The sequence below is a fragment of the Trachypithecus francoisi genome, unplaced genomic scaffold, assembly GCF_009764315.1.
Source record: "Trachypithecus francoisi isolate TF-2019V2 unplaced genomic scaffold, Tfra_2.0 Contig01440, whole genome shotgun sequence".
In the NCBI taxonomy this organism is placed as follows: Eukaryota; Metazoa; Chordata; class Mammalia; order Primates; family Cercopithecidae; genus Trachypithecus; species Trachypithecus francoisi.
Genome location: NW_022681431.1, coordinates 16,761,799 through 16,775,336, shown reverse-complemented (window position 1 = coordinate 16,775,336; position 13,538 = coordinate 16,761,799). Strand labels below are relative to the sequence as shown.

At 44.0% G+C, this 13,538-nt stretch overlaps 1 protein-coding gene across 3 annotated transcripts in view; it reads left to right on the top strand.

Moving 5' to 3' along the window:
• The window catches only part of KIF13B (kinesin family member 13B), a 204,346-nt gene that overhangs the window by 155,937 nt on the left and 34,871 nt on the right, over positions 1 to 13,538 (top strand). For all 3 annotated transcript variants that reach the window (XM_033229868.1, XM_033229860.1, XM_033229876.1), the window contains exons 33-35: positions 2,481 to 2,633; positions 3,040 to 3,117; positions 4,365 to 4,418. In XM_033229868.1, coding sequence (XP_033085759.1) covers positions 2,481 to 2,633; positions 3,040 to 3,117; positions 4,365 to 4,418 — 285 coding nt within the window. The remainder of the gene's footprint in view (positions 1 to 2,480; positions 2,634 to 3,039; positions 3,118 to 4,364; positions 4,419 to 13,538) is intronic.

Genomic DNA, 13,538 nt, shown 5'->3' with positions numbered 1-13,538 from the left:
CACCAGCACCAGTTCCCATCATTTCAGGGCTTAGGATTTGCCCATCGACACTGTTGAGTATTTGAACAATAGGTGAACAGTGTATATTTTAATACAGAGATCAGCTTTTTTTTGTTTATTGAGACTGAGTCTCGCTCTGTCACCAGGGTGGAGCGCAGTGGCACGATCTTGGCTCACTGCAACCTCCAACTCCCGGGTTCAAGTGATTCTCCTGCCTCAGCCTTCTGAGTAGCTGGGATTACAGACATGTGCCACCATGCCCAGCTAATTTTTGTATTTTTAGTAGAGACGGGGTTTCACCATGTTGGCCAGGATGGTCTCAATCTCCTGACCTCCTGATCCGCCTGTCTTGGCCTTCCAAAGTGCTGGGATTACAGGTGTGAGCCACGACGCCCGGCCAGAGATCAGCTTTTGGAAAAGAAAAATATTACACAGTACTTAGGCTTTTTTTAGATATCTTGTGTTGCAGAATGCTTTTGCCTCTCAAGTCATGTTGGATAGTAACTTGTTCTTTCCTGGATCTTTTAAAGTGTTAGGCTTGCATAGTAAATGTTAACCATCTAATTATTTAATTTGGAGTTTGCAGAATATTTAAAAATTAAGCCTGTTTGCAGAGTTAGTTGTTGCACGGTCTTGGGTCTGTAATAGATTGCTCTGTGTGCTTCATTCACTCTTGTTTGTAAGATTTAAAACAAATATACATCTCTGTCTAGCTAGAGACTTACTGTTTATGTATCTAAACATTTTCTATATCTTCCAGTTGTTTCAGATCTTGTCTCTGTAAATTACTTGAATGCAGTTGAGAAACAGTGATGGCTATAGGAAACTGTTTTCATTTCTTTTCTCTCTCCATTTCCCCTCCCTTTTCCTTCTCTTCCACTTAGTTTCTTATGCCTTTTAAAAGTGCTTTTATTCTCCAGAGGACAGGGTTTAAAAGGAAAGAAATATGGGGGGGATCAGCTTGAAGATAAACATAACCTCATGTGATTGTGCTGTTAGTTAGCTAAACATCCAAGCTGGCAAACGTTTCCACATTATCGAATCCTGATGATAGAGGCAAAATGAAACATAAAGCTGATTGTGTAAAGACTAGACCCAAAAACAAAACAAAAAGATGCCTTAATAGGCAAGTTTCATCATGAAAAAGCCCCAAAAGTTCCTTGGGTTCTGTATCACAGAAGCCATTACGGCATCATGGCCAAAAGAAGTAGCCCAGGCCGGAAACAGTTTCTTTCTCCTTATAAAATGAGGATAATGTCTGTTCCCTTCAGACACTGAAAGTATTCTGTGTTGAGGTGAAAAGAATATCCTACCAGGAGACGGGAGACCTAAGTTCTAGTCTTGACTCTTGCAGATTGTGTGGTCTCCCTCTTGTTATCTAGGAAATGAGGATGATTCCTTCTTTTCATGGTTATTATGAGGCTTAAGTGAATTACTGTACAAGACAGAAACGTTTTGTGAACTTAAGCCATCTTACAAATCCTCCCATATTTTATCTGTTCTAAGACTCAAATTGTTTAAAGTATCTTTGAAGTAGAATGTGTCGTAATTGATGGTATCTTAAAATTAACAGATTTTTTTTCCCCTCAGTCATGTATAAAATCTTTTGTCTTACAGTTGATGGCATTTGAGATGCAGTGGTATATGGATATACATTTTGTAGTTTTGGCATTATTATAAGAAATTTACAAGTGAATAAAGTATCTGATTTTCTCTGAGAACAGTAATTTGTTAAGAGCCCACTTTGCTTGAAATAACTAAATACATTAATAAAGCTTCTTTCTGACTGTGCATCTCCCATTTGTATTCACAGCCAGCTCATGTCCCAGGATTGGGGACAGGCTGTACCAGAAAGCTCAGTGTAGAAGAACTTACCTAGACAATCTCTCCTTGGCTGGCTCCAGGCCTTTGGCCTCTGCCACTCGAGCAGAAGATTGAACCAATTCTAGAAGCTGCCATGTTCTGAATATGTCAGCTACCCCGGGCTGCGTGGTGGCAGGCGCTGAAACCCTATGTCCACTATTTTCTCCATACCGGGCCTCCTCCCTGGGAGGCAGTTTGATTGCCACCCTGTGTAGCAGTCACCCCAGCCCCTCTTCCCTTTCTCTGTCCCTCAGGAGTTCCAGGGTGGGGGGGTAATGTTCCTGAAATACTGTTTTTATGGTGGTTACATTTCTGGCTAGTCGACAAAATCCTTTCTAACCAGTCATGGCTTTTTGCAGTGGGAATGCAGTAGAGAACAGTTTTGTTGAGAATGCGCTGTGTTTCAGTTGTGCTGTGTTTAACTTAACCGGCCTTTCAAGTGGACTTAGTCATCTAATCACTTTTTCATTATTTCCTTGGAAAAATGCTTTGGCCTTCCAAAGCTGACTTTAAAATGGAACTTTGGAATACGTTCTGTGTGTGTGTGCATGCGCGTGTATGTGTGTGTGGTGTGTAAATCAAGACGCTTTTATAATGTGCACCTTTCTGCTCCTCAGGATGCCCAGGGAGTGGAGGAACGGGAAGCATTAGCAAGAATGGCAGCCAACGTTGAAAATCCAGCTTCTGCTGACTCGGAGGCTTATATTGAAAAGTACCTCAGGAGCGTGCTGGCTGTAGAAAACCTCCTGACTTTAGATCGTCTGCGCCAGGTTAGCCAACCGTGTGGATAGGGCAGGCAGCAGAGGCCCTGATGCAGGCTGAGTCTATGTTGGACTCTGTAATTCACAGTGTTGTTGCACCTAACATTTGAAGAGTTCACTCTTACGAACTTTGAATAATCCAGAGTGATTGTAATTGGGTCATTCTGTCTTATGAAGTAACAGCCTTTATTTAATTTTAAAAAACTGTTTATGGGTACATAGCAGATGTATGTATTTATGGAGCACATGTACTGTTTTGATACAGGCATGCAGTACGTAATAATCACATAACAGCATTGTTTAAATAGCTAGGAATGTCTGTATAGATGGGGGATGCAAGTCTGCTGTACATGATGTTGCTTTTGCAGTGTGTCTTTTACATGTCTCTTTCCTCTGTATGTTTTCTGATTCACAGGAAGTTGCAGTGAAGGAACAGTTAATAGGAAAAGGGAAGTTGAGCAGGAGGAGTATCAGTTCTCCAAATGTGAACAGAGTGAGTGTGTGGAACCAAGCTCTGTGCTGTGCCTGGGACTTCTCTCCTCTCCTCTTTTCTTGGGTAACTCTTCTCCACCCGTCAAACCCCATCTCTGAAACCCTTCCCTTGCCAGGACTGATGTCAGGGCCCCTGGTCTCTACCCCACTGGGTCTGTGCACCTCTGCCCCATTCCTATTAATATTGTAGGGGAAGTAGCAGTTAAGTACCTTTCAGGTGTTTCTTATCTTCCCATCACCACTGCCTAGCATAGACTGAGGTGTTCAGTGAATGTTTGTTGAACTAAACCAGAACTAGCCAAGGGCCCATCGCAAGCCAATGCCATTTTCTTGGCTCAAATTATTTTTAAGTTGAGGAGGAGTCTGGACTAGGTTCACAAACCATTTGTTCACAAGACGGCCAGGGTGGTGTCCATGCGTCAGATACATGGGGTTGTTTCATAACAACGGCTTCAGTTTATTGTTGTTTTTAGAAACTTAGATATAATTTATGTGCACATTGAACGTGGGAATAATCCTTCACAAAGAAATAGGCTCTTGGCCCCTTGATTATTACTCTTTTCCTCATTTTTGATGAAGATGTGGATATGAAAAATGATACTTTCATCCTAACTTCACACAAAGAGAAGTTACAGCACAAGCGCTGTGAGAAAGGGCAGCTGATATTGGCCTTAGCGTCTGAGAGAGAAGAGAGAGCGATAGGAGGAGTTTCACACTGGACGCCACCAACCATCTCAGACATTTAGGAAGATCACTTTAACTCAAGGCAGATAACGTCTCATTTCTCCAGAATATGATGTATTAAAATACACTGATACATGCAGAGATTCAGTATTTGGGATCTGATAGTTTAAATAGTTTGTGAGTTTATTTACAGTTGCTACAAATACCCAGAGAAAGGAATCAGAAGCTCAGGCCATGATAAGATAACCAGTAACCTGGTGTCTTTCACACAGAAGGGCTCACCCAACGGGACAGCTCTTGTTCAGGTCCAGCCGGTTGTGACCTCAGTGTGAACTGAATATCCAGATCTTACAGAAACCTCTCATCTGAAAATTGTTCATAACCAATTCAATGTTGGTAATGTCCCAAAGACCACTAGTGTGCAGCCTTCGTCTTGACAACCTCCCTGCTGCTACCCAAATTTTTAACGTTCGGTTGACTGGGTTAGCAAAGGCTGGCATTGCCTAAACCACATTTTTATGCTCTGATGCATAAAGAACTAACCCTTCTTTCTTTCTTCTTCAGTTGTCTGGAAGCCGACAAGATCTCATTCCATCATACAGTCTAGGCAGCAACAAAGTAGGTGTTTGTAACTATTTCTATCAGTGTTTTAAGGCCCATTTCCCATTCAGCTTTCATCTTCTCAAATCTCAGGTTATTTTTGCAAACCAGAATTTCCCCTACTCATCTGTATTATGTGAAACTTACTGGAAAGTATTTTAGAGTTCATTTCTTTTAATCTGCCAATTAAAATAAGGTTTATTAGACTCTACTGGGGTTGAAAAACAATTTTTCTACTAAAGCTTGCTTCTGTCTAAATTTTCTTCCTATTTGTGTCCGAAAAGAAACTTCAAATTAGATTTTTTTTTTTTTTTGGGAGACAGAGTTTCACTCTTGTCACCCAGGCTGGAGTGCAATGGCACCATCTCAGCTCACTGTAACCTCCGCCTCTCAGGTTCAAGTGATTCTCCTGCTTCAGCCTCCCGAGTAGCTGGCATTACAGGTGCATGCCGCCACACCCAGCTAATTTTTATGTTTTTAGTAGAGACGGGATTTCACCATGTGAACTCCTGATGGCGGTGATCCACCTGTCTCAGCCTACCAAAGTGCTGGGATTACAGGCGTGAGCCACTGTGCCCAGCCCAAATCAGAGTTTTATAGTGAAGTACTGATGTATAATGATAGAAAATGTATGAGGAATAAGAAAATTATATCTAAAAGTTAACATTATTTGTGAGAAGAAAGAAAAACAAGGGAACGGAAATTTTGTTCACTGGAATTTATTTACTTGTAATAGAACCTTCCCTATTTAACAGACTTTTAAGCATGGAGAACTCATTCTTATTTTTAAAAAAGGTTAGCGCTCCTTGAAGCCATCTTATTTGGATACCACACATCATAGTTTGTGCCTGTTGCTTTTGCGGGGTCCGGGTAGATGTTGGTGCTGCCATCTGTGTGCAGCATGCTCCAGGTTGATTTGCAGCCCTCGAGGAGGTCAGTAGTGGCTGTGGTCTTATGAGATGGTCTAATGTGAGGGACTCGTTTTCAAATCTACGAGGCAGAGTGAGAGAGACAGACAGAAGATTGGCTGCTTCGTGATAATTCTTAAAGCTGGGTGGGGTTCATTATGCTGTTCCTATTGTTAATTATTCTACACTCTGCTTTTGTGTATGTTTGACATTTTCCTTATAAAAATTTAAGAACAATGAAGATGAAGTTGATGCGTTAGACTATTTATTTGTTTATTTGCATATTTATTTATTTATTATTTTTTGAGACAGAGTTTTGCTCTTGTTGCCCAGGCTGGAGTGCAGTGGCACCATCTCAGCTCACTGCCACTTCTGTCTCCCACATTCAAGTGATTCTCCTGCCTCAGCCTCCCCAGTAGCTGAGATTGCAGGCACTCACCACCACCCCCTGCTAATTTTTGTATTTTTAGTAGAGACGGGATTTCACCATGTTGGCCAGCCTGGTCTCGAACTCCTGACCTCAAGTGATCTGCCTGCCTTGGCCTCCCAAAGTGCTGGGATTACAGACGTGAGCCACTGCTCCCGGCTGTAGACTCTTTTTTAAGATCTAGATTATGAGTAGTTTGCCTACACTATGATACATGTTATGTTCATAGACATGCAAATTGCTGTCCAGCTCACCCATTCACTGAAGCCCTGCATGGACATGGGTTTCTGTAAGGGTGCTGAAGTTTAAATGCTTGTTTGTTCTCTGCCAGTGGTAGGTTCGATTAGCTGTAGTTTAGCATCAGTCGTGATTACCTGAGGAGAGCAGAGTTTTTGAAAATTGGTTGTACGTGATTTTTTAATGTAAGTAAAATATCTTAAGGAAAATATAAGAAAAATACGACTTTCTGCGTTTTTTTGGGAAATGCATCTAACCCAAATCTACAATTATAAGTTCCTTGAAAGAAGTGGCCAAAATTCTTCTGCTTTTCTTCTGTTAAGAAAACTCTGGCCAGACCTGTAATCCCAGCACTTTGGGAGGTCGAGGCCAGCGGATCACCTGAGGTCAGGATTTCGAGACCAGCCTTACCAACATGATGAAACCCCATCTCTACTAAAAATACAAAAATTAGCTGGGCTTGGTACCAGACGCCTGTAATCCCAGCTACTCAGAAGGCTGAGGCAGGAGAATTGCTTGAACCGGGAGGCAGGGGTTGCAGTGAGCCAAGATCGTGCCACTGAACTCCAGCCTGGATGACAGAGCAAGACTCCGTCTCAAAAAAAAAACCCAAAAAAAAAACAAAAAAACTGTGCCCAGTTTCCTTATTTTAAATGGATATAATAACAGAACATAATAGAATCTACTTCAAAGAAAAGTACTGTCCCTCACGTACACCAGAAAAATAGAACAAAGGAGCAGAGGCACTATTAGAACCGAGCCAGGGCACAGCAGAGGGCGTGGACCCCCCACTGGCTTCACACACGACTCACAGGAGGCTGCAGGGCAGAGGCCATTCTTAAGCCGTTCCCTGAAGGATGACGTTGAGGTCCACACAGGCAGGGAAGGAGCTGAAGGAACACTGTGAACAGAAGGATCTGTATGAAGGAAGGCTTGGATGAACCAGCTTGCTGTGTTCTTGACAGTACATGTGGTGGGAGTCAAGCACAGGGCGTATGGGCTGGGTGCGGTGGCTCATGCTTGTAATCTCAGTGGTTTGGGAGGCCCGGGTGGGAGGATGGCTTGAGCCCAGCAGTTTGAGACCAGCCTGGGCAACATAGGGAGTCCCCTTCTCTGCAAAAAAGTTTTAAAAATTAGGCATGATGGCTTACACCTGTAATCCCAGCCACTCGAGGCTGAAGCGGGGGAGGATCATGTGAGCCCGGGAGTTTGAGGCCACAGCGAACTATGATTACAACATTGCACTCCAGCCTGGGTAACAGAGAACCTGTCTTTTTTTTTTTAAATAAAAAAAAAAAAAAAAAGAGGGAGTCTGTGGGCAGAATCCAGAGACGTGGGGCCTTATTTTTGGCATCCTGACGTCATGGCCAAACGAATGGCAGAGGAGTTGAACACCATGGAAGGAATTGAAAACAGAGCAGAAAAATTGAATTAGAAAGTTTGTTTTAATGGTCCAGCTGAGTCCCACTCTGTCCCTGGCTGTGGTGTGTAATTTTGCATTAGGAAACTATATGGTATAAATGTATACAGTTATCAATGCAAACATGGGGGAAAATGGTTTTGAGTTGGAGGATGGAGGGACCGGTTAGGGGAGAAATAGCTAGAGAGAGGAGGAGAGACACAGATGGGTTTGAGAGGGGGACTCTAGAATCCTGCAGAGGCCAAGTATGTGAAGGGACTTGGGTGACGTTGGGTTTTGGACGGCAGTGTATAGGTCTGAGAGATGAACTGTAGGGCAGGCTTGGGGAAGAAATGATTCAGTTCCATTTTTGAGGGTCTCATGTGTCTGAGTTGAAGTCAGGTTCGGGAGCCCAAGGGGATAGTGGGGACAGTGAGGGGCTGGGTTGGCTAGGGAGCGCCAAGGCAGTGGTGATGCTTAGGGCCACGGCGTTGAGGTGGCGGCACCAGGGCCAAAGGAGTCTCAGCAGTCCAGGGGAGGAGTGTTTTAGGAAGGACTCCATCCAGATGCTTCAGAGACAGCATGGGGTGAGGATGGAGGAGACCATTTCAGGTGCAACACTGCAGCACTCATTGTGTCCCTGTGCAAGGTGCCTTCTGTGCTGAGGGCTGAGGGTTAGCAGGACAAACCATATTAGGCAAGTAACTGTAATGTTACACAGTTGTGTTAATGCTTCTGGACCTTCCTACTTCTGGTTCTTGGTTCCTTGGGGTCCCTGGGTAACTTAGCGAAGATGAGGAAAGCCTGGGTTCTGGCTGCTCGGCTGCCCCTCCTGTGGCAGTGCCAGCACAGGCATAAGGATGCATCTCTCCGCACTGTTTCGTGTACATCTCAAGCCCTGGTCATAGTGCTCACAAGGTCGTGTGCCTTTGTTCAAGGATGGCAGTGGTTCGCGGTCCTCGTCAGATTTTGGTCTCTCTGGCTCTCCCAACCGTGGCAGTCTCATCCTCTGAGAAATGGTGAAGTACGTCAGGAGAGACAGAGATGCCAGCCTGCCAGTCCTAACTTTGCTTCCAGTTCAGCCGTGGAAGCTTTTGGCACCCACAAGCCTGGAAGGTTGCCATGGATACCAGGGCCTCAGCACCATGGGGCTCACCACGTGTCAGCTCAGCCAGTTAGGTGCATGTCCGCATGTCAGAATTGGAGAATTGTTGTTTCTCCACAGGGTGAAGTGAAGCAGAAATGTTCTTTAACAGAGTTGTATGGATCGACCTTAACAGATGAGCAAGTTCAGGTGATAGAGGAGAAAAAGACTAGCCCAAGGGACTTTGGTTCCAGATCCCCTTGTAAGGGATGCAGAACAGCTTCCCCATTTTCAGTGGAAGGGACTCACAGTGGTCCTACCTAAAATACAGCATCCTGAAATATTATTAGGGACAATAAAATGTTTTAAATTGTATTTTCTTGAGAAACACCCCTCTACCCCCATAGCAGCAGGGAACAAGAGACTCTCCCTGTGGCCTTTTAAATGAAACAAGGAAAAACATATTTAAATATTGTGTGGCATTGCCTTAAAATCAAAGTGCTATGGGCCACCTGTAGCAGCACTTCTCGGGAGGGGGTAGTGTTTAAACACACAGAATGCTCAGGATCCTACAACTCCTTAACGCGGCAATGCTTACACAGGTAATATGTACGAGGGCATTGTTGGCAACATTGTTATACACACACACACAATGGACACTATGCAGCTGTAAAAATGACCAGGAACCCTTTCAAGTATATGAAAAGATTGCCAGGATATAGTGATTAAAAACGAAGTGCAGAACAATATACTGCTGTCTGTAATGGGAGGGTTGCTTATAGATTTGCCTGCATGTAAATGAGAAGCTGTAAGGATTCATCATTCCTTTACCTGCCTGGGGATGGGGGTGGGAGGATGCAGTGGGTCAGCAAGTCAGGGTAGAGGTAGGAGGAGACATCTCACTGTGTACCTTTTTATATTATTTGGCTTTTGGACCACATGAAGAGATGATCTTAAAGTCTTATTTTCCAACATTTTAACTTGTTGGAAGTTTTTGTTCTTCTGTAGTTAGTGTTTTGAGGAGGTCTCCAGTTGCTTTTTCCTTAACAGCCTGCATACAAAATCCCAAAGGAGAGATACTGAAAACATTGTTGTATTGGACATCTCAGACTCATGGTTTTTTTGTTTGTTTTTTCTTTTGGGGACTTCTGCATTCCTCAGTTTTCAGAGCTCCAGGGAGAGATAACGAATTCATTAGGCTTTCCTCCTGAGTGGAATACAAGCACTATCCTACTCTCTAAAACTTACCATGCTTGCTTTTACCTCCAGCTTATGACTGCATTTTTAACTGTAGTTTTTAGAAGATGACTACATTCTACACTGTACTAACCCTCAACCCCCTCCCCCCTTTTTTTTTGAGACAGAGTCTCGCTCTGTCACCCAGGCTGGAGTGCAGTGGCTTGATCTCAGCTCACTGCAAGTTCCACCTGCTGGATTCATGCCATTCTCCTGCTTCAGCCTCCCGAGTAACTGGGACTATTAGCCTGCCACCACGCCTAGCTAATTTTTTGTATTTTTTAGTGGAGATGGGGTTTCCATCCGTGTTAGCCAGGATGGTCTTGATCTCCTGACCTCGTGATCCGCTAACCCTCACCCTTTTGTAAAAATACCTATGGCAGTATGTCTGTCTGTCGGTACAACCAGTACAAGTGATGCCTTGCAAATGTTCCCTGTTACTTGGGTCCAAGGCTGTTTATAAAAGTATTTATCTGTCAAAAAAGACCGGGAATTAAGGCATCCTACTGGATTTAGAAGGTCTTGGAATGTGAGGAGTTGGAGTTAATTCATATTAAAATAATAATAAACATTTGGAAACCTGGAAGCTTGGGTGAGGGTGAGTGGAGCAAACCATGGTGAAGGTGCTCTGGGTGACCTTTTCACACCAGAATTGTGCCCAGTGGGACCATCTTGGTTTCTTTGCATGAAAATATTGAATGTACAGGAGAGTTGAGTCAGAAATATAATTTTAAGCTGGACTTGATGATGCTGAGAATGCTAGAAAATACATTTTGAAATCATTGACAATTATAATGACATTAGTTATGTCTGCTTTGCAGACATTTTTGGGGTCCCTTCCATTAATCCATACGTTCATCTCTCTGATGCTGATTACAAATCAGAACTGTAGATGGTAGGGTCTGTCGTGCTGTGTGTTCTGTGTCACATCACACGGGAGCAGTCAGGTCAGGTTGGAATAATGTTAGAAGCAGAGAGAGGCCACCGGGAGGTTCTGGTGAGGGTCTCTTAGTTTTCAGTTAATATCATAGCAAAGATTTCTCAGTTGGGTGCATGAGAGACATTGTGAAGTGGGCAGGGAGGCAGATGCCCCTCTCTGTGATAGGATTAGGGGTGTGGGAGATGAGAGGGAAGTGGTTAGGTTCTAAAGACAAACTCACAGTTTGGCCTAATAATACTTGGAATAAGGCCAGCCTGCTTTCCATTCCTCTATTTGTCGATGCCCCTACATGTGAAAAGTGGAATTGTTTTGCTGAACTTCACCAAGATTGAGTTGATGAACTAATTAATTTTTAAAAAATAGTTTGGTTAACTATTCCAAATGCGAAATTCACCATAGGGCCTAAAATAAATCACTCTTGGGATAAGTCTTTCAATTAAAAATATAAAATACGATCCCTGATTGAAGTAGTGTTGCTATTTATTGCTATCGGGTGTTTCGTCATTATTGTACAGATATTTCCTGTAGGTATAATGAAACCTTAGCAGGCTTTTTATGAGTGTCTGCCAAGACTGGCTGAAGTTGAGGTGCAGGGTGAATTTCGGCATGTCACTGGTCTTTCCACCCCGGGGGGTCAGCTATTCAGCTATGCATTGAGGTCTTCTGCAGTGCGACAAATGCTTTTGACAAAACCATTTTTATTTCCAAAGTTATTTTAGGAGAAATTTTAGTTTTAATAAGTCGGTAAGGTTGTATGTTTGTCATCTTTTGATTGGAGTTTTTGAGGAAATTAAGATTAGTCAATAGCGTGAACAAATATCCAGTTAGCAGAATTGAATTTTGTGTTGGCTCCATCGCCTTCCTGAAAGCCGTGACGGTTTCATGCAGCCCTGGGAGGAGCTGCCAAGCATGAGTCACTCCTCTTCCAGCTGCAGTGGAAGCTGCCTTTGGACCCGAAATGTCACTGACACTTCTCGTTATTTACCTTTTTGTCACTTTGCTGATCAAAACCAGACTCATTCCCAGAAAACCCAAATAATTTGTATCTGGCAGAGGAGCAGGAGTGGGGAAACTGCAGGGGTGCCTGGGGACCAAGTCAGGCCCTCCCCCGGTGCCTCCTGTGTTCTTACCTCGTCAATTTTGCCCCTGAGCATGGTGCTGGCTACCAGTGACTTCAGTATCGACTAGGATTTTATCTCTTTGAGTCTGCCTGCGGGGACAAATGTGCCCTAATGGCAGTAAAGCTGGGTAAGGATCCAAAATGAAGCCAGCTTCCCTCTTGTGTAACTGTATCATGGCTGATTCTGAAGTGGGGTAGACATGCAGGATGTTGGAGACAGATCAGAGATGTATCTTTTTCGATTTCAGGTGGAGGGGTGTAGATCACTGGAGGAGAAGTAAAACAGGGATATCATACTCTTTCAGTTTTAGATCTGAGCTATTGAGAGAGCCAGAAGTTCCAGCGTCCTGCGAAGTCCTTTTTAGTCCATGGTCCTGGGTTCGTCTCCCTGTGAGGTACATTGAACTGGGTTGCTTCATTTTTCTTTTTCTTTTTTTTTTTTTTATCTGCCCCAACATTTCAGTAAAGGGAGGATAACTCTAGGACAGCCAAGCATATACAATGTATTGGGAAGATAGTCATTGCGTTGTCCTTGGGGAACAGTGTGTGTAGCCGGACCCTGAACAACAGGTTTCACCTCTGTCAAGAGGATGGAGGTGTAGTGCAGGAGAAGAATCGAGTAAGTAATTCCAGTGGAGCGTTTCCGCAGAGATCCGTAGGCATCAGCTGGAGGAGGGAAGCGCGTGGTATCCAGTTTAGCATCCGCATTGGTTGCTCCCTCTGCAGCAGAGCCTGTTCCATCCCAGCGCGATTTGAGGTCCCTGTCTCAGAACAGTGGGATCAGAATAGGTGGGTGGGGGGGAGCATGTGAGGTTCCTCAAGGTTAAGATGACTATTCAGGTAGAGGGCAGAGTGAGCTGCGTCTCCGTTTGTCACGCTCCGCAGGGCTGTTAGGATCTACACATTGTGTCCCTTTCATGTTGTCACTTGTAGTATTTGAGTAAATGAGATGGAGTTACTGCTCTGTTCTGATTGGGTGGTGCCTGCTGGAAAGAACTGCCCCTGAAGCCGTCGGGGCCTGGGTGTGCCTTGGGGAAGAGGTGGTACCTCCATGATTTCTTGTTGGCCCAATTCTACGTCAAGCAGCCCAGGTACCGACTCCAGATCACCAGCTTAGTTTTCCCTAGGGACAGACTGCAGCCATATCAGCTGCCAAACAAAGAAAATCTAAAATATGAAAATAAATGCTCTCGAATTAAGTAAGCTGTCTTCAGAACAGCCATGTGTGAGCTCACCACTGTACACAAAGCAGGTGGCTTTTCTTCCTCTGAGAAACTCCACGGAGGGCTGACCTCTGTTCAGTCACCTAATGGTGATATCCCGGGGTACACAAGGCCACAGTTTCCCAGACAGATCATGAAATGTAAATGCAGAAATTAACAAAACATTCAAGTATGTAAATCAGCGTGTGATTCATGGGGATGCCAGCGCACCTCCGGTCAAGTATCTCAGAGCTCACAGTCTCACTGATCACATGTTCCTGTCTCTCTTGTTCTCCTTGCTTCCTAATCAATCCTGACCATCACACCAATTTAAAAAATGATACCAAGTGCTAAGAGAGTTCCTAGGGAAAAGTGGCATTCTCTGAGGTACACAGGATCCAGATCACTTAGGGCTTATTGATTTTTATGATCAGTACTTAGGTTGCTACTAAAAGCAGATGAGTTTCCAATACATTTCTGAAACCTAAGAGGCCCTTCCTCCACAATCCATCTTCAAGAGCAGTGCAGAACTCACTGTCCCCATCCTGCTGTTCAGGGCAATTAGTAAAGAAAACTTGCCAGGCC